This window comes from Geospiza fortis, unplaced genomic scaffold, assembly GCF_000277835.1.
Source record: "Geospiza fortis unplaced genomic scaffold, GeoFor_1.0 scaffold346, whole genome shotgun sequence".
NCBI lineage: Eukaryota > Metazoa > Chordata > Aves > Passeriformes > Thraupidae > Geospiza > Geospiza fortis.
Window position 1 is genome coordinate 3914765 of NW_005054361.1, and position 26763 is coordinate 3941527.

Consider the following 26763-nt stretch of genomic DNA (forward strand, 5'->3'; position numbering starts at 1 on the left):
CACCCGCCCCGCTGCTCCCCTCGCCTCCTTCGCTCCGCCATCGCGGGGCTCCGTCCCCGCTTTCTTACCCGCTCCCTTCCTGCCCCCTTATCGCCCATTTCCCCCCTTCCCTCCTATCCCCTTCAGCGCCCTGTTCCCGCCCGTTCCCTGCTGTCCCTCCACACCCGTCTCCCCCTTTCCCGCTCCCTCGGCGCCCGTCTTTCCTCCCCACGAGTGTTTTCCCCACAGAGGGGTCCCGCCCGGGAGGAAGGGGAGGGTGGATGCTGGCGGGGAGGGGGTTTGAGCGAGGCAGGCCAAGGCGAAGGAACAGCTTTAGAAAGTTTGCCATTAATCGCTCGGAAGCATGAGGAGTTCCCCCCGTAAGGGGTGGCTTTGCCATCTTGTTTTTTTCTCTTTGTGGCAATTAACTGCAGGACAGGTGCCACCGCAGGCGCGGCCTGGAGAGGCAGCCCGAGCATCCAGAGTTGGGTTTTTAGCTGGGTGTTTGCCTGATGAAGCAGTGTGTATCCCAGAAGAGCTCTCCCTGGCTGTCCCGGCTCCAGCCAGCTGTAATAAATCAGTATGCCAGGAAAGCAAGCAGAAGGGACTCAGACACTTACAGTAATGCCTAATAAATGCAAGATAAAGCCTGAGGTAGATTGTTTTGAAGAGGAACTCATTGTATTACTGTACTTGAATTCGGTGGGGCAAGAAATCTGAGCAAAACAAGTCCAGGTTTTATTACTAAAATGACTGGTAAGCCATCAAGAGTAAATGTAAAGAATACTAAACTTATGATTTAGTAGTTTTCTATGAAAGTGGGGAATTTATACAAAAAAACAGTAGGACATTTCAGTTTATGATGCACAAATATAGGCCTGGTCTCATTGCCCTTGTTCATATACCACAAATAGTAGTTTCAGTGATACTGGTCACCCAAGTGCCTGATCCTGTGTGAATTAAACCCAAACTATATCCAGGTGGAAATATACTGGATTTCTAGAATGGAAAGCGCTTCAATAACCAATTTCCTAAGGGATTGCAAAGCCAAAGTCTGAAGATCTGCAACTGGAAGAATGCAGTTTTATTTCAGAAGATCTTTCTGAATGCTCTATTTTCCATCTGTGACTTTTAAATGAGATTTCTTCATCATCTTGGTATATTTTTCCCCTAACTGTTGTTCTGGAATGATTTATCTGGGTTCCAAACATTATTGCCGTAATCCTCTTCACACAAGCTACAAGGAGAGGATTTTGTGGACTACATTTGTTTCAGCCTTCTTAAGATACTTCATTCCTGTACTGAGAAACTGGATTATGCTTGAAAAGCACATCTTGAAACATCTGATTTTTGGGAAAAGAGCTGTGGGTATATTTGGAGGGAAATACGTGCTCTCCATCTACATGAGCACTAGCCAGGCACGTGCTAACAAAATGAAAACAATTAGTGGAGTGTTTGTGTAAAGTAACTCTATATTGCTGTGCAAGAAGTCTGGTAGTGATATTCCTTTTAAGTTGGTGACTGTGCTGTTGGAACTCTTGATCCCGTTTTGGCAAAGACACTATCTCTTGTACAGCTGGTTTATTTTATTTAGCAAGCTTGTACATAAAGTAGATGGGAAACAATAGCTAGAAACAGATTGCTCGGATGAAATTGAAGGCTATGATTTGATCTGGCAGTTAAGGCATGAGGATTAAGTCAAGTGTGTCTGATTCTGCTTGTTGTGCTGTCAAAGTAAAACTCAATTAAACATTAACATCCTCTTAATGAGAATTCATTACAAGCCAGGGTTTGGAGTTTTTTTCCTGCAAATATGTTTTTCATAGTGGAATTATATTTTAAATTTGTTCTGAGGTATTAATTTCATAACTAATGCAGTAATTAAAAGCCTTGATCCTGAATATAATTGCACCTCTTCAGATGCAGGGATGCTAGAGTTGAATGCAGGCTTCTTGTAAAAACAAACACAAGGCAAACTAGCCTATAGCTGTGTGATTTTATTTCAATTTGTCTAAATCCTCTCTCAAGATATTAGAGCTTCTGATAGGTTTTTTTCCTGTTATTTTGTGGCTTACCAGCACAACAGAATAATGAGGAGAAAATACTTTCAATTTAAAATGGTCTCAGTTCAAATGAATGCATTAAACAGAAGAGCCTTGGTTGGGAGACAAAGCACAACAGAGCAAAAATACCTAAAACAAGTGTTAGTTTAAAGCCAGTACAGTGCTTCCCCTTACTGATGCTTTCTGTCCACAGTGGTTCTGGAGCAGTGTAAAGCTGCTGAAGTAAGATCAGCACCTCTCTCTTTCCTCAGAAGTGAGAGCTGAGATCTCCTCCACCCATGTGGAGCTTTTAGCACTATTGTGGAGGCGAGATGGCTGTTAAAGAAATTACTGAAATATCAGTAAGATTAAATAAGTGGGTATCATTAAATTGGTGTTTGTCACAGAGGAGTCCTCAGGGTTGCAATTGGCAAGAGCTAAGCAGAGCCCAGGGTTTTGGAAGTTGTTACTCTCTTGAGTTTGATTTGTACAGTTTTACACTTGCCTGTAAAACCAAGTGCCACTCAAAGCTACAGTTGTCGCGGCAGGCGGAGGTGGTGAGAGTGCTGTGACCTTCCCAGAGAGGTGTCTTTAAAAACACATCCTGGGTGGAAGGAACAGAGTCTTCATCCGGGCTCCACAGAGGATCTTTATTGAGCTCCTGCCTGGAAAGGGTCCAGGGAGTAGGGACTCTCTCAGGCACAGTGAGCAGGGGTTTATATAGGGATAGCGAGGGGTGGGGCAGAACATCGGAAGGAATGAGATGAGGGCACAGGGATGGAACGAAGGGGAAGGGCCAATGGGATGCATAGAATCAACATATGGCAACAGTGCATTCTGGGGGAAGCTTTTTCCTCACCATGACCACGAGGTTGTTGCTTAAGGGCTGTCCTTCAAGGGGATGGTAGTCAGCTTCTCAGCCAGTTTACCAGCCTCCACAAGTGTCATTAAATTAGTATTTGTCACAGAGGAGTCCTAAGGTTTGCAATTGGCAAGAGCTAAGCAGAGCCCAGGGTTTTGGAAGTCGTTACTCTCTTGAGTTTGATTGGTACAGTTTTACACTTGCCTGTAAAACCAAGTGCCACTAAAGCCTGGGGTTTGGAGAAGTCTGCTTTTGGAGTTCAAATACAAGATCTACAACCTCAGTTCTATTTTAAAAACCAAGCTCAGATTATGGTACCACCTCATGACTGAGTTGCTGCATGTAGATACAGTGTACTGGTGTGTTGTTCCACCCTGCTGTAAACACTAGTGTGTGTTTAACCATTCCCTGTAATCACAGTAAATGTATGGTGGCTCTTTGCAGGGCACATTGATGCTTCTGGAGACTCTAACAAATGTAATCACAATTGTTTTCCTCTTTAGATGATTTTAAGCCAGCATCGATTGATACGTCTTGTGAGGGGGATCTCCAAGTGGGTAAAGGAGATGATGTTACCATCACTTTGCCACATATTCCAGTAAGTCTCTTATATATGTGCCACTGTTTGCTCTCCAACAAATTTGCATTGTTGTTACAGTCTAATGTAAATGCTATTTTCACTTTCTTTATTAACACTGGCGGTTCAATATTTAAGCAGCCAGACTTGTAGTTTGTTACCTTAGGAAAGAATTGTACAGTTGGATCTTTTTAAAGGGCTATATTTGTAAGGTTGCCAAATTGTTCTTTACTTTTGATTCCTTCCTTCCTACTCTTCCTTAAAAGGCAAGGAGACTTTACTATTAGCTGAAGCTGTACACCTGGTTCCCATCCATTTTTAGTGATGTGTCTTGCTGAAGAAAGGCAATGTAACTCAGGCTTCAGGTTGGATGTTCAGAACCCACAGGCAGACCTGTAAGCATGCTCCTGCCCTTACTCAGTCATGTACAGATAGGGCATAGAGGGTTCCCTGCCTTTTGCTTTTAAGTGGAAGCAAGGGGACAGTCCTGGTGAGTGGCCGTGAAGTAGTTTCCCATCCACTTCCTTCCCTAATGATGCCATAAAGATCTACTGTGTGAGGATGATGGTCAAACAGCAATAAAACAAGTGATCAATCTCTTTATAAGTGCAGTCTTTTGTAATTGAAGATTCAGTGGTTTCCTTACCAAAACAAAAGAAAGTGCTCGTGTGCTGGAACTGGATTTGTTTATTGGCTGAAGTTAATGCTATGTGTCAAGCCAATAAAGCAGAATTCACAGACATCAATGGGTCTGGTAGCTGCAGGGGGGCACCAGTCAGTTTGGAAGCCATGTGTCAGGTCCTTTTGGTATTGTTGTTCCCAGCATATCTGTGGTTTTAATTGGTAGGTGATGGTACTGTGATAATTCTCACTGAATGAAGCTGTAGCCTGCTTCACCCTGCTCCTGTTCATTATATGGCTTTGGTCACCCTCAGTGCTGCAGGAGGTCACATACTGGATTTTGTCTATAGAAGTGATGAGCATGGTATTGCTACTGGAGAGCAGGTAACAGCGCAACTAACAGCAGCATTCATCTTGGATTAGTTGGAAACAGAGTTGCTCATTCATTTTGTTTGTGTTGAGCAGCATCACTTGTAATGTTCCTTTCCAAATCTCTGTACTGAGGAGCTTGATTTGATTATCTTCCCCTCAGTATGAGCAGCCTCAAGTTTATGGTATGCTGCAAAGGCTGAGGCAGCCAAGCCACTCAGTGTATGTTGTTCCAAGGCAGTGCTGCCTGTGTTCTGGACAGAGAGCTGGAAAACACTTGGCATACTGGAAAAGAATGAGAGGTTTTGAGATTGTTTCATCCTGAGAAGTTTCACTGAATTTCTTGGATGCTGCTTTGCTTCCCAGTTAGTTGTCCAACAATTGGATAGGATTCAAATTCTGAGTTGAGGTTTTCTTTTTGAAACTGCCTAGTGCCTGAGAATATCTCTGATAATTTGTTTGGTGGAAATATTTTGGTGTCTCTTGCAGCTTGGGTAAATTGAAGTACTATTTCTACATGTGGATTTGGTGACTTTAATACTTGAAAAAAAATCTGGACTGGGGAAGGGAAAATTTCTGCTTGTTAGAGTACTACAGAAGAAGACCACAGACTATCATGAGTTAGAAGGGTCCCCACAAGGATCATCAAAATCCAGCTCCTAACCCTGCACAGAACAATCCCAAGAATTACATCATGTGCCTGAGAGTGTTGTCCAAGCACTTCTTGAAATCTGTCAGGCAAAAAACCCTCACAGGTGAAAACAATTCTGTCCTGTAATCCACAAAATCTGTAAGCCACTGTTACTTAGGCACTAACATAAACCCTAAACATTTAGTTCTAAGTAGAAGAGTGGAACTTAATTTGCTTGAGTGCTCACACTTCTGCTTATTGTTTAGCCAAAATCATAGTCTTTGCTGATTTAGGAGGCTTCTGGGTAGCAGAATGATAGCCAGCAAACTTTGGTCAATTTTCATTACGTTTGTGCATTACACGTTTCTTGGCTTAGATGTCAACAGCAGGCAGGATTTGACTTAAAGCTTTCTTTTTACTCTCTTAAAAGTTGCTTTCCTCTCTTAAATGTAGGAATGATAAAAATGTAACATGCCTTTGAAGACTAGACTTTCTTGAGACATCCTTTCTGAATTGTATTTCTGAATCTCTCTTACTGTGTCTTTGTTAGGAGCTCAGATTTTTTACACTGTTCAGAACCTATTTTAAATTCAAATATATTCTATCTGTGAACAACATGGAGAATAGGAATTGCTTTCAGAGTAGCTAAAATGTGATTGTTCATTTTTGCTACTCAGAATAATATATAGGAGAGTGCAGGGTTTTTTAATTTACTCCCTGATTTCGGTTGCTTTACTACAGTATGTGCAAAGGTGCATATGAATAAACATTTATTTTTAAAAATACATTCTTTTATACAGTATCTATACATTACAGAGAAGCCTGTGAATTTTTTATAGTTGAGAACATAACCCCTTGAGTAACAGCTTTTTGACGTGGCCAGGTGTGTATCCATTCTATTACATGCAGATGGACCATGGATTCAGCTGGCTGTAATGTCAAAACCAGTGTATGGGCCAGGCTGTGCAAGGATGGAGTACAGCTGAGCATGATCTCAGCATTACCAGTTAGCCAATGTGCACCACCACATGAGTTTGTTTTTTTGCTTCTCAGTCTAAGCCTTTAGACTTCTAAGGCTCTGTGGACTTGGGGATTTGATGGGAAGGCATCAAAATACCCCATTTGCCTTTGAGAAGACATTTCAGAATAATTGCATGGGCATATGCATGCTAATCTGACTTTGAAGAAGGCAGCTGCTCTTACATAGTTTGTAAGTGACAGTTGCTTGTAATCCACTGTGATAATACTGCCATATATATTTATGTAAAATATATGGTGCAGTTTAAATTATTTTTCAATTGACCACATATTTCCTTGGGCAATAGTTCTGCTGCACAAATAATTAGACCTTTATTTCTTATCCAAACCCATGATTTCCAGGGCAGAAACATCAAGAAGATTTCTGATACTTGTCAGGGACAGCTATGCAAATTTAGTTATGCTGCCATTTTGGGAATGAGAACTGTAAATAAAGGCAGCCATGGCGAAGATGTTTTGTCACAACAGAGACACTTAAAATGATGAAAGGCATAATATTGCTATGAGGAAATGTCTGATCTACTGCACATTTTCTCTGTATTTCTCTCTTCATGAATGAATACTTTCTGTAGGTATTAAACATTAAGTTCTTAGCCTCTTTTTCAGAACAAAACATACATTCTTTCCTCTTAGTATTCATAAATTTTTGGACAGGGTAATATAACCAGACAAATATGTGCTCTTTCTTTGTACCAGGGTTCAACTCCACCAATGACTGTCTTTAAAGGAAATAAAAGGCCATATCAGAAGGACTGTGTGCTTATTATCAATCATGACACTGGGGAATATGTGCTGGAAAAACTTAGTAGCAGCATTCAAGTCAAGAAAACAAGGTAAACCTGGGGACAGGGTTAATTGATAGGATTAATTATTGCTGAAGTTTCATATTAAGACTGGGTTTTGAAACAGAGCTCTCTTATTTTGTAGTGATGTTTAATTACTAAACCTTAGCTTTACATGGCCAATTATCATGCCTAAAAATGCAGATAGGAGTGTGAATCCAAGAATAAAGAATTTGCAAATTCTCCACAGCTGAAATGACATAATTATAGTTTGCAGTGAAACACCTGTGATGGTTTCAGGCTTTAGACGCTGCCTGAAGGATGGGATGTGTTTCAAGAATCTCTAGTTAGCCAAAAAAACCCATGAAAATATTAGACTGCCAAAAAGATTATTGGACTTTCTAGGTTTGTTCCCTGCAGCTTCCTGTGGGAGTCAGGATGTTTCAATAACATAGTCTTAGGAACAAGGAACACTCATTCCCATATTGGATAAGCAATATATTAAGTGGAACACAAGTACAAAGCCTCCAGCTGGTGAATGTGGGCAGAGCTGTGGAAATAATGGTTATGGTGTTTTACCTAGACGAATTGATGAAGCCAGAAATCCTTTCTGACCCAATACTACTGCACAAATGCTACAAAGTATGCAGCTGGAAAGTTTTTACCAGTCCTACTGCTCTGCAAGTACCAGAAGTGTCTGGATCTTTCAGGATCACTGAACCACAGGTTGACACATAAAGAGAAAGCAGTCACTCAAATATCTTGTGAAGAAAAAACTCCTAAATAAGTTTAGAAGTTTTACATTAAAAAACACTTTGTTGCAGTATAGAACCCTTAGCTGCTAAAACTACTTGAAATATGGGCTGCAGCTCATTGGTAGTTGGCTGGGTGTTTGCCAGGAACACCTTGAGTTCAAGGTAAATGGACTGTAACACTCCTCTGAGTCAGTGATGTGAAAACTCATCCATGTAGCATTCATCTTGTCCAGTGGATATGAGCACATCAGAGATGAGACTTGAATTCTCAATTTCAGTTCAACTGGGCTTTGTCTGGGTGAAGCTTAAGTCAGAAGGGAGCAAATAAGTGCAGGAGGGCCTGAGTTCTGTGAGATGTTTGGTTACGCTGAGTTCTGAGTCTCATGTGGGTAAAAATACTTAAAATTTTCTCAGGTAGTAAAAAGTTTGGGGGTCCCTGTTTTGATGAATAGTGCTTTGCAAAGTCATTGATTTTCTTGATCAGAAGGGCCTTTTATTTTCCATGGCTATTCTGATCTTTAAAGACCTGTTGGCACTCTGTGGGAACAGGGCTTTTAGTGTTAATACCTTGATGACATTCACAGGGGAGTAAGTGAACTTACTCCACATAAAACCATCTGTAGTTCCAAGAGCATAATTAATGCTGGAAGTCTTTGACTTTTACCATCCACTTGATACAGTGAGTATCTTGCCAACTCCTCACTTCTGCTGTAGATAAACTTTAAGCTGCATTAATGTGGTATCCAACAGCTGCATGTCACTGATGAATGAAGAGGGGGTTCTGTGTGAGACTGAATCTACTGAGGCACAGAGATATCCCAGTAAATGCTCCATGTAGCAGTTCTGGTACCACAGGTGGTTTAGGTGAATCCCCAGGACGTTCATGTACCAGCTCTGGTACCACAGAGCTGGTACATGAGCATTGTGGTTTAGGTGAATCCCCAGGACGTTCAACATGGGCTAGTTTAACTTATCTCACATTATGGGATTAGTTTCCAGACACAAAGTGTAACACTGCTGAGGTGGGACCCTCCTAGAACAGAAACTGAGCTCTGATATCCACAAGCTGCTTCTGTGCTGCACTGCACAAAGCCATAACCCCAAAGGCTTTGCTGTTATGCAATAAATACACCACACCCTTTAACCTTATTATGGTGTACTGTAAAGGAACCTACTTTGGGTTTGTGGTTGATTTTTTGGGTTTCTTTTTCTGCCAAGGGTATTGGCTGTTCTGCAATCGCAATCACATCAGAAGTTGAGTAAAAGGCAGAAATACCTGGTTTGAACTGAACAGATTGGCACAGTGTTATTCTGGAGACTATTTTTCACTAAGGAAACAGCTTAAACTGTTTGGAAGGGCTAACAGCAAATGGATACAACCCAGGAATTAAATGCTTGTATGCTGTATTTAGCAGTAAGAGTGATTACTCTAGCCAAGTTGACCTCTAAGAGAGTTCAGTTTGAGATTATTTAATTGCAACTGAGAAAATTGTTTCTTTTGCTGTGACTGTTTTAAGCAGGATTTTGTTGTGAATAGATTTGTAGTTACTTTAAATTACTATGATTGATCATTTTTTTTTTTAAATACAACTGCTAATTGCTAAATTAAAGCCTTCATTGTTGTTCAAGTAGAGAATTTGGCATCACTGAACCACATCTGGATTTGAAAATACATTTTGTAAGAGCGTTGCAGTGTAGTTGTATATGTTTCTTTGTTATTGAAAGTAAGTGTTGTATACAGAAAGCTGTAATTCAGTCTTCATATATGTAAAACAAATTAGAGATCTGTACAGAAGGAAGTCAGAGATTATGCATTAGCACAAGGATATTGAAAAAGCTGGACATAGTTGCACAGTACCACTAAATGTGTCTGGTTGTTTCTTCAGAGCAGAGGGCAGCAGTAAGATCCAAGCCCGAATAGAGCAACAGTCTGCCCGAGCATCTCAGCCTCCTTCACAGTTCAGAGCCCCAACCAAGCCCGCAGTTGGACCTAAAACTTCTCCTTTGAAGGATAATCCTTCACCAGAACCCCAGCTGGATGATATTAAGAGAGGTAAAGAAGGGTTTGTAGTTTCTTTGTCTTTCTTCTTTATAATAAAAACTATGACTGTGCAATTTCTGAAAACACTCAGGGATTAAAAGATGGTACTTGATAGCTGCATTGACTTCTTTATATCTTGTTTCTTTATTCATCTTAGTGAAGTGATTATTTATTCTCTTCTACTAGAATAGATATTTATACTGCCATTTTCTCTGATGTGAGAAAACTTCCTCTTTCTGGATAATTTTCTCTCTTCCAAACTATTTCTCTGTTTGGGAAAGAAGAAAAATAATTAATGTGAGTTCCGAAACCTGTAGCTCAGTGCTGGACCAATTGCAGGGGTGTCTCAGGCCACCATAGCAGCAATAACAAAGTGTAATGGTCCAAGGTCTCCTTACACAGTCAAGTCACTTGGACAAAGTTACCCTGCACTGAGTAAGGTTGGTGGGATGGAAGGGCTAGGCAGCTGTGTTCCCAGCACAAGACAAGCTTGCACCAGGCCAAGCACTGCTAGTAGGGGAGGAATGAGAGTGTGAACAAACCTGCAGCTTAGCCTCTTCCACAGCCACTCCTTTGCAGCTTTAACACACATGCCTTATGGCTGCTAAACTTCTATTTAAAAAGTACCTTAAAGGAATGATGGCTTAACTCACTCTTCTGCTTAGGCAGAGCTTTGTCTTACTATTCTGCTGTGGGTAGGATGCACTTTCTTTGCCCATGCCCTTCTTTTGCTACTGATGTGATACCTGTTTTTGCTGTGGATAATACAGTCACAATAAAGAAGACTTTAAATTTTTGTTTGGTGGTTCTCTGGCACTGACACCAGACACAATTATTCTATTTTAAGCTTGTTCTTTCTGTCTGCTTTTTTTTTTCTGGGTTTCTTTCTCTTTTTTCTCTGTCCCATATAGCTATTTTTGTCTGTAGACTTAGCCTTTGTTAATTGCCCAGATGAAGTTAATTACTCAGCAGGGTATTTTTTCAGTTCATGGTAATCACTAGGTGACACTTTTGCTGCTAAGCTGTGTGTTTGCATAGGTGCTGACTGGTCTCACTTTTCTGCAACAGTAGTGTTTTCAATACTTGGATGCTGGTCAGCAGCCAGAATCAATGTCTGAGAGATTCATTTAGCTATATTTTTATTTTTATTTTTATTTTCAGTATGAGAGGTAAGGAAAAAGATAATAGGTGATATATCAATTTTTTAAATTTAAATCAGTTGTGGCTTTTAGATGTCTTTTCCTGTAGGGTACAATAAGTTACTTAACCTTTGGGGCACTCTTTTGTATACATGCAGCAATTTGTAAAGGTTATATTACAGTAAAATAATTACATTTGTCTGGGGTGACACCTATTCTAAAAGATGATTTTCTAGTGTCTAAAGTATAAGTCAAATTGTTCAGAGCTATCCTAATATTTTTTTGCCACTTGATAATCTTTTATATGAAAGTACCTCCAAATAAATAACCTGTGGGGTTTTCTTTCTAAAATCAAGAGTTAGAGCACCTGAGTTGTACTAAAAATAGGACTTTCATTAGGTGCTTTATAGGGGGAGTTGATACAAAGCCCCAGAAGAGCCAAAAGCCTGAGCAGAGATGTTTTTGCTTATAGTCTATAACTCTTTCCAGCACTGATGATCTAGAGTGTCAGCATTGCTAAACCATTTATATCATAATAACCTACTTTAAAAAGGTAGAATTAAAATGGCACCATTCCCCAATAAAATATAGAGAATGACAAGCTGTAAAAGCTGTAAGGTAGTCTGCAATCCTGTTATCTTCCCTTAATGTGTGTTTTATTAACACAGACTTGTAAGCTCTGAAGAGCATGTGTTCTTCCCATTCAAATAGTAGTTTTAGTTTTGGTTGAAGTACTTCCTCTGTATGAAAGAAAGATAAACAGAAAGCTGAAATTCTGTGGGTTTTGTTTAATGACACAGCACAGAACTTAAAATTCCCAAAGGAGCTTTTTGAAAGGATCTCTGGCACTTTGACACTCTCTTGCTTGCAGTATGCCCTACTTAAGGGTGTGGTGAGACACACAGCCCTCATGATGTTTCACAGTAGTTTTAAAGTAACCTCAGTGCAGGTTTCTGCTTTCCCTGGTACCCTCAGCTGTGCATTTCCACCCCTCCCTTACAGATGAGCTGGAAAAGAACTTTCAGGTAGGTCAGTTCTGTCCCAGTACACAGCTGTCCAAACAGCAGTGTCTGAGGACAGAGTCAGAGCATCTGGGACTTGAACCACTCCCTTCCTTCATGGACAGAGGCTTTTGGGAGTCTGTATCAAGGGTTTTGCATAAGTGGAATCCTTTCCTCTTCAAGCTTCTATATTGTCCTTGTGCCTGAAGGGAGCATAGGTGAGGGTAGGAGCTTGTTTTTTTGAACACTCAGCTGGCATCTGATAATGTCTCATTAAGCTGTGAACATTTGCACACATATATACAATACAGTCATTTATTTGCACAAAATAATTGACATTTATCGGACCAATTTTACCACAGTAGAAACGTTTTCAACAGCATTGACATAATTACAGCATGCAACATATTGGTATATGTCAATAGTATTGAAAAATTACAGCATGCAATAATATTAACATGATTACAACATTTGAGAAAAAAACCCCACAGAAACATACTTCCGGTTTGAAGACTCAGTGCTTAAAAATCTGAGCAGATTTTATGTACCTGGAATGTAGCTGTGGTATGTGAAGATTATGCCATAGCACTGTTTATCTCTCAAGAACACCTCAGTCAAATTTTCTGCACATCAGTATAAAATACTGCCTCTTCTAGCTGCCATCTCCACATGGTGCCAGTATCAAGTTGATTTCTCCACCTTGCATTCTATTATTACCAGTAAGTGCTCTGCTATAGGCATTCAAACTTAACCCTCCCTAAAGTTAAATGACTTTTTTTCTGAAAGTCCTTTGTATTCTTGCAGTCTGAGGTGAAAGCTTTAGTTCAAAAATCTGCACAACCTGTTGGAATTGAGAGAAGAAGTAGAAACAGTTAAACACTCTTGTGGTATTTGATACTGAATATATACAGAAGACAGCCCTATTGAGAAAGGGTGTTCTGTTTGGATAATGATTTCTGACCTTGAGTATATTTTTTTTAACTCTAAAAACTGCCAGTGTAAAACAGTCATTTTGTCTTCTTGAAAGCAGTCTTACAGCTGTAACATGAAATGTAGAGAAGTTAAGGTTCCCAAAGCAGTGTCAGCCTTTTCAGATGATGCAGACTCAATTAAGGCAAGTGCTCAAAACTGTACTGTATGGAAAGCTTTTTTAAAAGTAACTGCTGCATATCCTGACTCTTGTCATCTTTCAAACTGCAAAGGCACATCGACATGAGGTGTTTGATCTTACGGTGCAGAAATGTCCCTAGGAAAGGTCAAATTCTTTTGTTGTTCAGCTTAGAATATATGTGCACATACACACACAGCTATTTTAATGGAAGCACCATGAGGAAATGTTTAACCCATGTCTTCAGTACCTACAGCTTTACTAAGCATAGCAGTCAAATGGGAAAATGCAAAACGGAACCATTGTAAAGCAGCTGTGTTTTTCCTGTAAGGCTTTGATGTCATCATCGGCTTAGTCACTGACAGTGTGAGACAAGAGTGTTTTGAACAGAATTCCTGAGTGGTCCTGCGGAATTTCTCTTGACAGACTTCTCGTGTTGCAGCAGCCACCAGAACATTAATGGAAACAATTGCTTTTCTCTCATCTGCTCAGACAAGATGTTTAAAGTTCTGGGCTCAAGGAATGAGAGACAACAGAGATCTGAGGGGAAGCTGTCAGCTTGTGAGGCAAAAGTTGATTAGAAGAAGGGCCCTGACCAAGTTTCTACCTGTGACCAGTGTCACTGATAAAAACCTTAACTTCCCAGTCCTTGAAGCTTGTGGTACTGGTTCTGTTTTGCCTTTTCTTGCCTCTCTTCAGCATAGCAGGCTTTAGCACTACTTCCAAGGCATTCTCTCATTCCTTTCTCATAACCAAATGTCTTTTATGATCTCTTAGTTTTCTACTTCCCCAGCAGAAACCTCCCATTCTTCATTCTCACACTAATCTTCAATTCTGTTTAAAATTGGCCAGGCTAATCTTCCTTTCCCATTGGTCAGACAGCATCACTTCCTTCAGTCATCTCCTCACCTACTGTATCAAGTCCACACTTCTTGCTTAGGTTTTTATTTTTTTTCCTACTTCTCTGCAGTATGTTTTTGTTTTAACTTTTCCCTCTCACCACCAATGCCTAAGATCACTTCACCTTCTTTACTCTATTTTACATATGGACTCTATGTTCTCAGTCCCTGTGCCAAGATTCTTCCATTCCAGCCACAGAGTCCAGCTTTGTAGTGATACATGTGTAATTCTCAGGCACTTGTCCTGTGTTAGACTTGTCTGTTGTATCTTTTTGCAACTATGGATTGTGATAGGTGATTGTGCTTGCTGCAATCCAGGATATTCTTAACAATGTATTATAATCACTGTAATTTGCAACTAACAAGTCCATCACTAGAAGAATGTAGAAATTTTACATCATTAAGCTGGGGGGGGGAAAGTTTAAACCTGGGGCATTTTAAAGAGAAAGTACCCTTATTCCTGGTTACCTTTCCTTTAGTTTTCCCCTGTTAATTTCCTAACCTTAAATACAAGGAACATTTATAATTTGGAAGCCTCAACATGAGTAGGCTGAGAACAGTGATTCACAGGTGCTCATTTGTTTGTGTATCAGACTCCAGGCCTGAAGTGTATTTTTAAAGTCTGCAAGACTGTGTTGAGAGGCAATAAGGGAGAAAGATATTACAGTACAAAGTAGTATCTGCTGTTGGCCAGTTGAATCAATATATGATTCTGTTGAATCATATTTTCTTTCTCTTCCAATGGTCTCTTATGCTAAGTCTTCAAGCTGAAAGAGTAGGTTTTACCTGGCATACTGGTAAACTACAGAGAGCACAGATGGTATAGGCAGGGATCTAGATGTAGGAAATAAATTGGAGAAACAGCATTGCTATCCTTAAATACCCAGCTGGAGTATAACCATAGCACTTGAAATTGAGCTCTAAACCTTGAAAGTGAAAAATAGTGATTTTAAATCTGGCAAAAGAAAACACAGTTTCTGAAACTGATACATGCTAAGCTAGGGGAATTTTCTCCAGCAAATATTGTGGAGGCTGAAAACTTAGCTGTTACTCTTTATTTTAGACTTTTAAAGTTTTCTAAAGTTTAGAAAACTTTAGCTGTTACTCTTTTATTTTTATTGGGCTATTTTTTAGCCCAGGGAAAATGAGTCTTATTAAAAAGGGACTCGTGACACACATCTGACCTAACATGAATTACTCCTGGCATCAGTTCTCCACTTGTTAGGTAGGGTTGATAATACCTCATCTCTCCCTTCTTTCATTCTTATCCCTTTAGTCTGTGAGTTTCCAGGGCAAGCACTGAGTTCTGACCCTGTGGGTATAGTACTGCTAGCACAACAAAAGCCTAAATTTTGAGGGTTTCACATGCCATGCTTAATATATGTGTGGATGTTGTTCTCTCATGGAAACCTGTCAAGATGAACTGAGTCATTAGATACTCAGCCTTGTGGGTGAATACAAAGGAGTTGTCCTCTACTAGTGTTTAAGCCACTTATAATTATGACAAACTTAACAATATTGTATCATTTGGGGTGACATACCTTAATAGCTCTTTAGTAACCAGTCATTCAGCCAACACTAGCTGTTGCTGATGAGGCTGTTGTGGTGCTGCCATGGTGTTCCAGTGTTTATTTGCACTGGAAACCCTAAAGTGGGCAGTGTATTGAATTGTGTAACTTCTTAGTTTCAGAGTAGTTTTGTTATTTCCTGGCTACTTATAAGCTCTATAGCAGGTTATGGTATTTTTCCCACTCCCCAGTATGTGAAAATTCTCAGCTATTCTCATCTGTCCTACTGCAAAGTTGTTTGATGTCATCCATCTGCTTCTGAAGTTTGTTTACAATGGGCTGTGTGACTGTGCTGAAGCAGTTTCATACATTATCTGAAGTCAAGGCAGTTTCTGTTGTGATCATTTGCCCATGTCCATGTACCCACCCTCCAACACACCATTTTTCATGTTTTCCAAAAGCCTAAATGTCACCAGCATCTAACAGTTCAGATTTAGATTTCTGTGGTCAGCCGATGTGCTTACTTTGTATGTGGACCATAGCCTGTCAGAAATAATGAAGCTGAAAGTGCTTTCAGGAGTGTGAAGTGCATGAAGAATAATTGTGGAAGTGAAGGTTTTATGATAGTAACTTATGCTGTTGCTTCTTTAAATTTAGCTACAGCAATAAGTAAAAAAGTTTTCAGGGTTTCCCTTCCTGTCTCGATCTTTCATGTGAGATATTTTGGTGTGATAAACTATACTTGACAAAACCATCGCATTTGCACATTCTTTCTAAAATTCCATGGGGCCCTGTTTATGGTATCAACCAGATGAATTCCTTTTTATTTCAGAACTGAGAGCAGAGGTTGAAATTATTGAGCAGATGAGCAGCAGCAGTGGAAGCAGCTCATCGGATTCAGAGAGCTCATCTGGGAGTGAAGATGAAAGCTCCAGCAGCGAGGGGGAAGAGCCAGCACATGTTTCCCCTTCCCAGCCACCACACCAGCAGTACAACAACAGGAATGCTGTTGCTAATGGCACCAGCAGGCCACAAGGAAGCAATCAGCTCATGAACACGCTCCGTAAGTAAATGCTTGTGTCTTACCACTGTGAAAGCTGATTATGGCCACTCATTTACTTAGCATGATAGGCTAACTTCATGACATGCCTTTTGCCAAATAGTAGTTCCAGGGAGTTGCACTGGCTGAAATACATAGGCAGATTTTATGAACAGGGGGCTGAGACTTGTCCGAAGGTGTGGAGAGCCTGTGGGCATCAGTGCAGTGGTCCCCATTGTCCCTGTTGGGTCTTGATTCAGGCCTCCAAGTAGCCACTGGTGTGGGAGGAACTGGTGCGTTGGAGGATGGGATTTATTTTCACATGAATACACAGATTAAATGGAAATACTGGGGTTGACACGTGTCAGTTAAAGGTCTGTAAAGAGCTGTGAACAGCTCAAGGCTGTCCTGGGTTCCTAAGTGCAGTCTCTGTGGTCTTCATTGCTTTGTCAGCAGATTTATTGTGTTGGTCTCAGCTGTATTTTCACAAATACCACATTTTGAAGGGGAATTTAAATGACAATTATGTTAAACTATTGCAGCTATGGTGTTGCAAGCGTTGAATGAGTACAAGCTCACGTCACCCTTTAGAAAGTGTCAGGAACATTTTTAAAGCATAGTTCTGTCCCATGAGACTCTCCCTGGGGACATGGTGTGCATCTGTGTTGCTCTTTCCTTATGCTACATCAGGTATATTCTAACTTGGTGGAGTTAAAATATTGAATTTGCAATTGCAATAAATCATTCTTAATTCCTCCTGAGGCATATTTGCACACATGTCTTGGCACCCATTCATAGGGAACTGGTAGAGTCTGAATACAGGTATGTGTAGGGTTTCCAGCTTTGAGAAGATAAGTATATTGTACAGACCCCACCAAAAAGCCCTGCTGGAAAACTTTGACACTTGTCAGTCTTGCTGCCAGTAATGAAGGACTAAGTGAAATCCAAAGTTCAACAAAGTCATTAGGACTGTGTCCATTTCCCTGTTTCTGGTTGTGAGCAGCCTCCTCCCTCCTTCTCCACGACCACAACACTGCATGGGTTTAATGATCTGAAGCCTCTGACTGCAGGAGAATCTGGGAACTACCAGGGTAGCTCCTCTCTTCATGCAATGCTTTTTGCCTTGGATTTAAAATACTTTTGCTGTGGGGAGAATCACCCCTAACCCAAGTTCTTGTCTCCTGTGTCTTGTCTCTATGTCTGTTGAATAGATGCCCTGCAGCTGTTTTGAGGGGATGGCAGTGGGAGAATGCTGGAAGAGTTAGGTTCAATTATTAGAACACAGACATGATTCTTTCCCCTTTTTATCCCCTCTATCTCACCAAATTACAAGTGCTCTGCAAAACAGGATCAGAGCCAGTAGGTTTGATCCATATCCTGGCCTTTCATCCAGTCTCTGCACTTTGGAGGGCAGCCTTTACTTTCACAGCACATGTCAGCTTAGTTCAGCCTTGAGTTGTGATAGCTTTAACAGCCCTTTTGGTTTATTGACATCTGAAGGCCTTGCCTTGGCTACCCAAATGGCCTTACACCAAAACAAAATCTATTGTTAAAGGATAAAGAAAGCCAAGGAATTCCCCAATGCCTGGTCCCAGAGCCATATATGGGAGCTTTGGTGGGTGGAGGCTGTGGAATGTTTTCTGCAGCTGTTAGCATGGAGAGGGCTGTTGTCCCACCAGGGAGCAGCTTTGGTGGCTCTGGAGACAAGGATGCTTGGTTTGGCCTGAATCTAGCTATTAGCCCCATGCAGCTCTTAATGTTCTTGGGCAGTTTCATTAAATCACAGATGATGTTTGCATTCATTTCATGTGTTATTCTTACTTAAATCTTCCAGTGTAAATGTGACTGTTCTTTGGTTTGATTGCCATGAAATGTGAATTAACGCCTACTCACTTGTTGTGTTTTGTTGGTTTTTGTTTTCCATAGGAAATGACTTGCAGTTGAGTGAGTCTGGGAGTGACAGTGATGACTAGAGGCTGAGCTTTTGCTGTTTCTGTTACATATACATGAAGAACTAATTTACCTTGAAGTGATCCTATTGCTTATGAAGAGGAGCTGGCACAGAGATGGTTCCATGTGTGGAATTTTAATAGAAGAAATGCATAGCCCTACAAAATAGCAGATGTTGAGGACTGTTTTACTGTGTGAATTACGTGTATATATTGTGTATATTCTTATTCTGCTAAAGCTTTGAGTACATATGTACAGTGGGTGAACCAATGTATGTTCCTGTCCACCATCTGTAAGTTTAACATGTAATTATGTGAGGTCATCTAAAAATCTCTTGTTTGTAGGGTATGTTCAGCACATGATGACTTTGTCGGGGAACTTTTGTATATAGGGTGAGCATGTGCCTACAATGAGTTTAAAAAAACATGCAGGAGCTAGTGTGTGCACTGAAGTGAGACTGCCATAAATTAAGTTTCAATACTAAATTGATTTCTTTGGTTTGGGACTTTTTTAATGCCTTTTTATTGCTATTTATGGTTGATTTAATAGAATGACTTTTAAACAGTTGGACAATAAGAATGATTAAACCATGTTCGTCACAAACCTTGCTGCATCAGTGCCTTATAAGCAGGTTTTTTAAATAGTGCTTCAATTCCTGCCACCTTCCCTGTATGGAGCAATACTGAAACCTCCTCAGATTGCTTCTGCAGACAAGAGCTGTGTGTCACATACAGCCTGCTGTGCTCTGAGGGCAGTGACTCTAGCAAGATGAAGGATACACATCAATCACCTAAACTCATCCAAGTAGGAATCAGATAATCATTCTCTTTAGAAACTGAAGGGTCTCACTTAACTCAGACTTTCAGACCTAATCTTCAGAAATACTTACAGTCCCAACTACTAGTGACATTGCAATGCCACAAATGCAAAGTATTTTACTTATTGAAATTCTAAGACTGGAGCCCTCTTTACAGTTTCCTAGAGAGTGCAAAAAGAAGACATGACAAAACAGCAGTAGCCACAAAACAGCAGAAGTCTCTCTCCCACCACAGTTGTAAAGGTAGACTTTAGTCCAAAATGTTCATTGGATGAGACCTCTTTGTGCTTGGCAGGAATACACAGAACATGAAATATTTGCCAAGGGTGAAATTCACCCCTGTTTAAAGGGTGTTTAAAGGGTGCTTAGTTGGATTATTATTAACTTTTTTGCTCACATGGAAAATGAGTGCCATAGGCAGCCTCTTGTGACTTTTTAAAATCAAAATTCTGCTGACATAGGACAAGTTGCACCTTAGTTGTGGTGTAATCCTGAGGAATGGGAAGCTGAATCAGATGCCTCTCCATTCTCAGGTCTCTGCTTTGCACTGCTCTCATCTGTCAGTTTGTGTTTTAACTCCTGTTTGTTTACTGAGCTCTGTCCTTTTTTTTAACATGTTGAAGAGCAAGGGGACATTTGAAGGGAGATTTTATTAAATGGTTTATTTTTTTGCATTAGATACATATTTAGGCATATTTTTGCATTATTGTACATACGTTAAAAATACTTGGTTTTTTTAAAGTGTTTTGTGATGTAGGTATGTATTTTAATGGACAATTATGAAATATACTTGATAAAAAGCCACAATTGTTCTTCTTTTTTTTTTTTTTTCTGTTCTCTTTCTTTTTCCCTGTTCTCCCTCTAACAGTAAAAATGGTCTGTTTTACAAGCTTGTACCAATTCAGGATTTCACACTTTGGTACCAGAGATCTACATGGTATGGTTTGCAGTCTAATAAATGTTAATGCTGCTTCTGACTCTCCCCCAGCTAAAGATGTGAATAAGCAGGGAGACATTTTTCTGATGCCATTTCCCCATTGCTGGAGCGAATGCCTGAGTTCTGTTGATATTACTTGCACCCAAATGGAAAAGCAGCAGAGTGCAGCATTTTCATTACTTACCATCCACTACCTTCTCATGTACTCTAAAATCCAGGACATGTCATAGGAAGTTTATTAATTATGTGTAAATAAAAGATATGAAACTTTAGAGGGTAAGATAACACCTTCTACAGGGTTACATTGATTTGAATCGCTGCTTTAATTGCTGATTAGATCAGCAGTTGGGAAAGCTTCATTCAGATAATCAATTTCTGCCTTGTTTTTGTACTTTAAGCCATGTTTTCCTGCTCACCCCTCCCTGACAGATTTTTTTCCCTTTCTCTGTGTGTTGGTAACCAAATTAAGATATTTTCACACAACTGCACCATTTTTAAACTCTGTTTGGCCATGCTTTGCATCCCCCTCAGATGCATCATATCAAGGGTGGCCTGTTGTTCATGAGCTGTTTATGTGCCCTTTTCCACATGCAGGTGAGTGACCACAGCCTGCTGGAGGGTGTGAGCCAGCCAGTCCCTATGAGTGTGTGACCAGCCCCTCCCTCCCTGCCATTGTCCCAAGCAGCTCCTGGCATCTCCTGCCTGAGGAGCTCTCTGGCATCTCCACCCTTCCCACAGTTCTCAGGTACTTGGAATGTATTTTGTGAAGCTGAACCATGCATAGGCAAATTCTAAGATCAGAAAAGGTGGCTGCCACCACCAGCAGCAATGTGTTGACTTTTTTCTGAATACACCTGTGTGTTTTAAAGCCATTGCCAGCCTGGCATTTTGATTGAGGCCCTTGAAATTTTATGGTTTTTTATGTATTAAGAGACACTAACTGTTGTCTATCTATTCCTATTAGATGCCTGCTCATTGGTTCATAACTTGCAGTAAGTTTCATTTGGATGGAAAAATTGAATCCAAGCAATTATTTAGAATTTTCTTAATTAGTTAGCAATATATTTAACATGCTGGGAAAATTGTTGACAAACGTGTTTTGATTAGGCTTGTTAATGAAATAAAGTATTCCTGATTATTTATGGTAGGTTCTAATCCTGCAGGATTTTAGCACTAGCACATCTGATCACCACACAGTAATTCTTCCACATAAAGCAGGAATTTCTTTTATATGCCAGTTAGTTAAAATGTGGATTAACAGTGTATGTGGAGTACAATTATGAGAATGAATTGAAACTGAGGATTTCTTTGCATTCAAGGAGAGCTGCCTGCTGACCACGGCAGGGTGAGCAGTTCAAGGCAGCTTTGCTTTCTGATGGTTTCTTCTGTTCAGTGACTTCATTCATTTCAGTGGTTTGGCTTTCCTTAAACTTCACCAGCAAACATGGCCTGCTTATGACTTCCCATAATGAGAATTGCTGTAGGAGTAATAAACAATAACAATTTAAGTAGATTGTCATGATTTCAAATATTGAAATATTGTTACCATTTTTAATTTTTTTTTTTTTCATAAAAACGCTTGATTTCCAAAGGGACAAATTCAGTCATCTGCTTGTCTGGGTGGGATGTCTTACAATACAATTGCAGCAATGCCTAAGCTCATGTCCCAGATTTTAGTCATGTGCAGAAAAACATCCTCCCATCTCTGCCCTTGTTCCAGCCCCAAGGGCTGACCAGCCCTGCCAGCAGGCACGGCTTGGATCACTCCAGCTAAACCAGAGGAACAGCCACCTCCGGGCAAAAGGTGTCCCAGGCCCTTGATGAGAGTCACGTGTGGAAGAGTGGGTGGCACTGCCCTTTCTCATTCCACCAAAGCATCCCCCTCCTCTCACAAGTCTTGGCTGAACTGATTTTGTGGGGAAGGCAGCCTGATGGAGAAAGGTTTTTCTTCAGCGTGTCTGGGAATAGCTCTGCGTTTGACTGTGGGTAGTGCATCTATTTTGAAGATGCTCTGCCTTAGTTGATTTGCAGTTTCCTGTATTATAGACTAGATATAGGCCTGTTTATGTATAGAAAGAGTTTGATGTGCCAAGCTTTACAGTCTTTTTTTCTCCTTCAACGTCCATTTACTTGAGTTGTCAAAAAAAAACCCAAAAGTTCAACAATCTGTGCACGTCTACTTTTGTTTTTTCTTTTTTTTTTCATTTGAAAACTGAGAGAAACATAGCCTGGAAATGCATGTGTTGGAGAACACTTATTTTCAGTAATTGCCTATGCTTCATTATTCAGTGTGCTAGCTGCTGAGTCAGAGAGATCCTGTGGAAAACACAGCTGCCCAGGAATGGGCATCTTGATGGGATGAAGGCTTCTGATGATAACTGTGGATTCAGCTGCTGACAATGAATGACGACATTTTAGGTCTGTCTGGTTATTTACAGTTTGTTATACTCACACAAATATGTGTGCCATCAAAAGGAAAAGAGTATTGCTGACGCTTGCCTCACAAACAGAAGCTGCCATGTGGGGGACAGACACGTGGACTAAAAGTTGTTGATCCTACACCCAAACCCTGTTCTCAGAAGATAAATGATCAACAAAACTAACAGTCAGTTAGGCAATAGCTGCCCCTGGTTTATGTGAGAAGGGCGTATATATAAAATAGGAAAGTCTCTGTTTAGCTATTGCTTCCTATTCCCACTGCTTACACTCCCTTCCTTTCTTTCTTTTGTAATTCCATTACTTCTAGCATAGTTATGCTTTCTACTGCCAAAAAGTCCTGCAGGAATTTACAGGAAAAGGGGTAGGTGTTGAAATGTTACAAATGCACTGGCTGTATTCATCCTTGCTCTAAACTTACTGTAAATACTGTAAATGACAAAGACCTTGTGAATGGACCCATCTTCCTCCCCCTCCTTGTCTTTGCTTTTTAGGACTAAGCATTATGCCTTTGGACAAGAGGAAGAAAGTGTAAGATGACAGAGGGTGAAAGACCCCAAGCTGATGCTGCATATGTTGAGGATGCTGTCATGGAGCCATGGCCTGAGCTAGCCTGACTTGGTCTCACAGCATTGTTGTAAATTGGACACAAAATTCATCGCTACCATTGCCCTGTGGCTGGGAGGAGTGGAGGTTGGAGAAAAATTAGATTGAAAATACCTTGCTAAAGGGATTTGTGCAAGAGTTTTGAGGGGATGATTTGCTTTGCTAAATTTTGTTTAACTCTGTCAGTGAGTTTTTGTGTGTCCTGTGTATTGGAGTTACCCCCACTTCCCTAACTTTTTAGGCAGATGCTGGTGGAAGCGGGGACTGGAGTGAGGCTGACATGTTTTGTTCTTCTGTGTGCTGTTGGATTTAGTTCAACTGCATGTTTTTTTAAATGGCACCGACAACTAAATGAGACAACTGATGGGATATCTCAGAAGGAATTATATGAATCTGACTTGAAATCCCACAGAACCTGTAGGTTCTGGTACCTCTGACTGCGATTTTCATTCTCATAAGCTTTTGTAAAAATAGGGCTTTGTGAAGGGTAGAGTGTAAAAATGCACTAAATACCATGTTGAAGGTTTTACATGAAAATTTTGACCTGTGTTTCTTCCCAGACCAGCTAGCTTTGTTGTAGGATGTTGTGTGAAAATCTTTGATGCACACTTGTACAGGGTCAGCTCTGAAGGAAAACATGCCCTGCGTGCTCCCAGTAAGATATAATTGTCTGCTCCTTTGCCACCCCAGTCAGCCCATAAAATCTGCCATCACACCTCCATAAATTGGGAATTGGCTTTTTCCTCCATAGCTCTGACACCTCCTTCACATTTTCCTACTGCCAGACATTAACAACACTAACAAAACTGAACAAGCACCTGCTCAGGAAAACAGCTACCAAATACTTCAGTAAGCATCATGGATTTTGCTCCAGTGCTTCAAATAAGTATCAAGATTGTGATAGTCTGCTAGGAATACAGAGCTGTGCTATGAGCCCTGCATGCTCATAACACATAACAAAGATGACAAAAAATTGTGTAAGCATATGGGACATGTACCAAAATGGCCAATTACATCGGAGCCACAGGCAGTGCCACGTGTGCATTGGGAATCTGAGTGGGAGGAGATGTTTGGGAGTGGTTTGCACAGAGGACATGACAGCAAGGCTATTGATGGGGCTGAAGTGGATAGAATACAAAAAAAAGTGAGAGAGTACCCAGTGATGGCAGCCACAGTGTTCTGTCAGCTGAGTCAGACTATAGCCTCAGAGCAGCCCAGCACAATCAAGGGGAGAGGTCACCTTTATGGTGGAGAAGCTTTGAGTGCCCTGGGAGTTACTGGTAGCTGTCACCTGTGGGATTCACATTCTCTGAACCTGAGAGAAGCAGTGAGGGAAGCAGAGAAGAGAATTATCAAAACAATTCTTATCTCATTTGCCGCCCCTGTGTTGTGCCAAAGTAGAATGCAATATGGGGATTGTTTACCCAAAGTGATGGTGTTTTGTTTCCTTGGCCTATCAGGGCCCAGTATGTGTCCAGACTGTTGGTCAGCAGACAGTCATGAGATTTTGTTCAGTTGAGTGCTTGTTCAGTTTCAGTTAAGATGTAACGTAATATAATGTAATATAGTATAGAATAATATAGTATAATAAAGCAATTAATTAGCCTTCTGATATTATGGAGTCCTCCTCATCATTCTTCCCACCAATCAGGCAAAATTTCACTGACAGTCACCCTCTTCCCAATGTAAGAAGTGTTATATTTAGGTATGCAGTCATTGTAATTAGGGAAAAGAGAGAGAGTTATTTAGGTCTGGGTGCTGGAGAGTGATGGCAGAAGGGAAGGGTAGGGATGGGGGTCACTCAGCAGCTGCAGGCTGTGGTGGTTTCCCGCTCTTTTCCAAGAGGAGCTAGTGAGTCTGAAGTCAAGGGATATCACAAGTTCCCACCGGGAGTAAAGATTCTGATTGAGCTAGACCCCAAGAAGTGACTTCCAAAGCCAGCTCTGTTCTAACCCTGTCTTACTCCAAATTAATTTTTCAAGTGTATGCAAGACATTAAGATGTCTTACCTCAGAAACAGAGCCAGATTTTTCCTCCATAATACTGAGGCTGGACTCAACATCATAAACAAGATGGCGTAAACTAGAAAATAAAGCCCCTGATTAACCATTAGCCAGTCAAAATATCAAGCTTGGTGGTTAATTAATCCAGCCAGTGAACTCACCTCCCAAATGCCATCAAGAGATTTTAAGGTGCAATAAATGTATTGCAGCTGTGTCTGTGCTAGCAAGCAGTACAGCCTGGGAGCAGATCCATAATGCAGGAGAGTGCTGAGATTGCAATGTGCATGCTCTCTGCCTTTCATCTGAGAGGAAGCCACCTCTTGTGCCCTCTTCATGATGCAAACCACAGCAGGGTAAGTAGGGATGATTGGGGCATTCACTTTGTAAGTGCTCTCCTGACCTGGGCTAACTATTAATGTGTAGGCACATTGCATGAACTGGCCCCATTCCAGCTTCTCTGCAAAAATACTGGGACAAGAAACACATTAAGAAATACTGCTTAATCCCAGAAGCGTAATATTAGGCCTTATGGAAACATTCTTGGTATTGCATTAATATATGAATCATACTGAATAATAATAGCATAGGATCAAATACTTGAGATAACCATTTTTTAAAAAATCTTTTTCTACATGAGAAACTCATCTTTTCACAAGCTCTAAGGCATGAACAGTATTCCTAATTCATACACACAAATCTCCATCTCATAAGGTGCTAAGTGACTATGCCAAATCAAAAGGAAGGCTGTCAGCAGCACAGCTAGGACCAGGCTCGACTTTCCCATCTAATCCTATCAGCAGCCTCATGCCCATGACATCAGCACAGGGCTTGCCCTTGCAGGAAGGCATCCCAAGAGACTGAAGCTGTTTGCTTTTAGGAGCTTAGGCTAACCTTGGAAAGGAGGGCAGCTTTCTTTTCCACGGGGTGTTGGCCCAACCAATGTCATTGCTGTCACTGCCTGTGCTCGGTTGTTCACTACTCTTCCCCTAAAGCTAGTGGCTGTGTCAGAAATAAGGGATGCTTCCAACATCAGTGTGGACTTACAGAGCAATTGCAGCAGAAGTTAGGGCAAGGTCTGGGCCAGTGCTGTGCTTGGGAAAAGACCCTCAGGGTATGATGTGCCAGATACTGTACTATCTGTGTCAGTTCACACCAGTGCTTGTACCAGTATCCTTTTTTTCCCTCGTACACAATACAGTCAATTTTCCTGCTTCTCCCCTCCTTTAGAAGGAAAGTAAATTGCTGCAGTTAAAATTGTAAGTCCTCTAAAAACCTGCTTGTGCCCAGAAAGCTATCAGAGCTTGCCTAAAGCTTAAGAAGAAGTGGCATCTTTTTCAATAAATTTACATCTCTAAATAGATGGTAAGTGTTGAATCAATTTCCATATGTTAAAATAGCAGAGCATTAAGGATTCTGGCACTTCAAGCAATCAACTAATTTGTGACTATTATGAGAATATCTTTTATATTAGTGGAGCAATTCATTTGAAAATCAGGGACAGTCTGCAGCTCTGTGCCCTCTCAATATCATAAAGGATCACAACTTGACAAAAAAATCCTGTTTGTTTGCCTGAAGAGATTATGGTGCATTATGACATTCAGGTCTTTGTAAAGTCACCTTTCA

At 40.7% G+C, this 26763-nt stretch overlaps 1 protein-coding gene and 1 long non-coding RNA gene across 2 annotated transcripts; one reads left to right on the forward strand and one right to left on the reverse strand.

Annotated features, from left to right (window-relative positions):
• Positions 1 to 3382: 3382 nt before the first annotated feature.
• Positions 3383 to 19965, forward strand: EAF1 (ELL associated factor 1; the record flags this gene model as incomplete). Its single annotated transcript, XM_031059420.1, has 5 exons — positions 3383 to 3481; positions 6816 to 6952; positions 9543 to 9709; positions 16185 to 16415; positions 18318 to 19965. Coding segments are annotated over 5 exons (681 nt in total), but the record flags the coding sequence as incomplete, so codon positions are not given.
• An 812-nt stretch (positions 19966 to 20777) lies between these two features.
• LOC102033949 lies at positions 20778 to 25461 on the reverse strand. The gene is made up of 3 exons (XR_265389.2): positions 25302 to 25461; positions 25147 to 25219; positions 20778 to 21573 (listed from the first exon to the last, which is right to left on the reverse strand). It is a non-coding gene; the product is annotated as an uncharacterized LOC102033949 (long non-coding RNA).
• Between the last annotated feature and the right edge of the window lie 1302 nt (positions 25462 to 26763).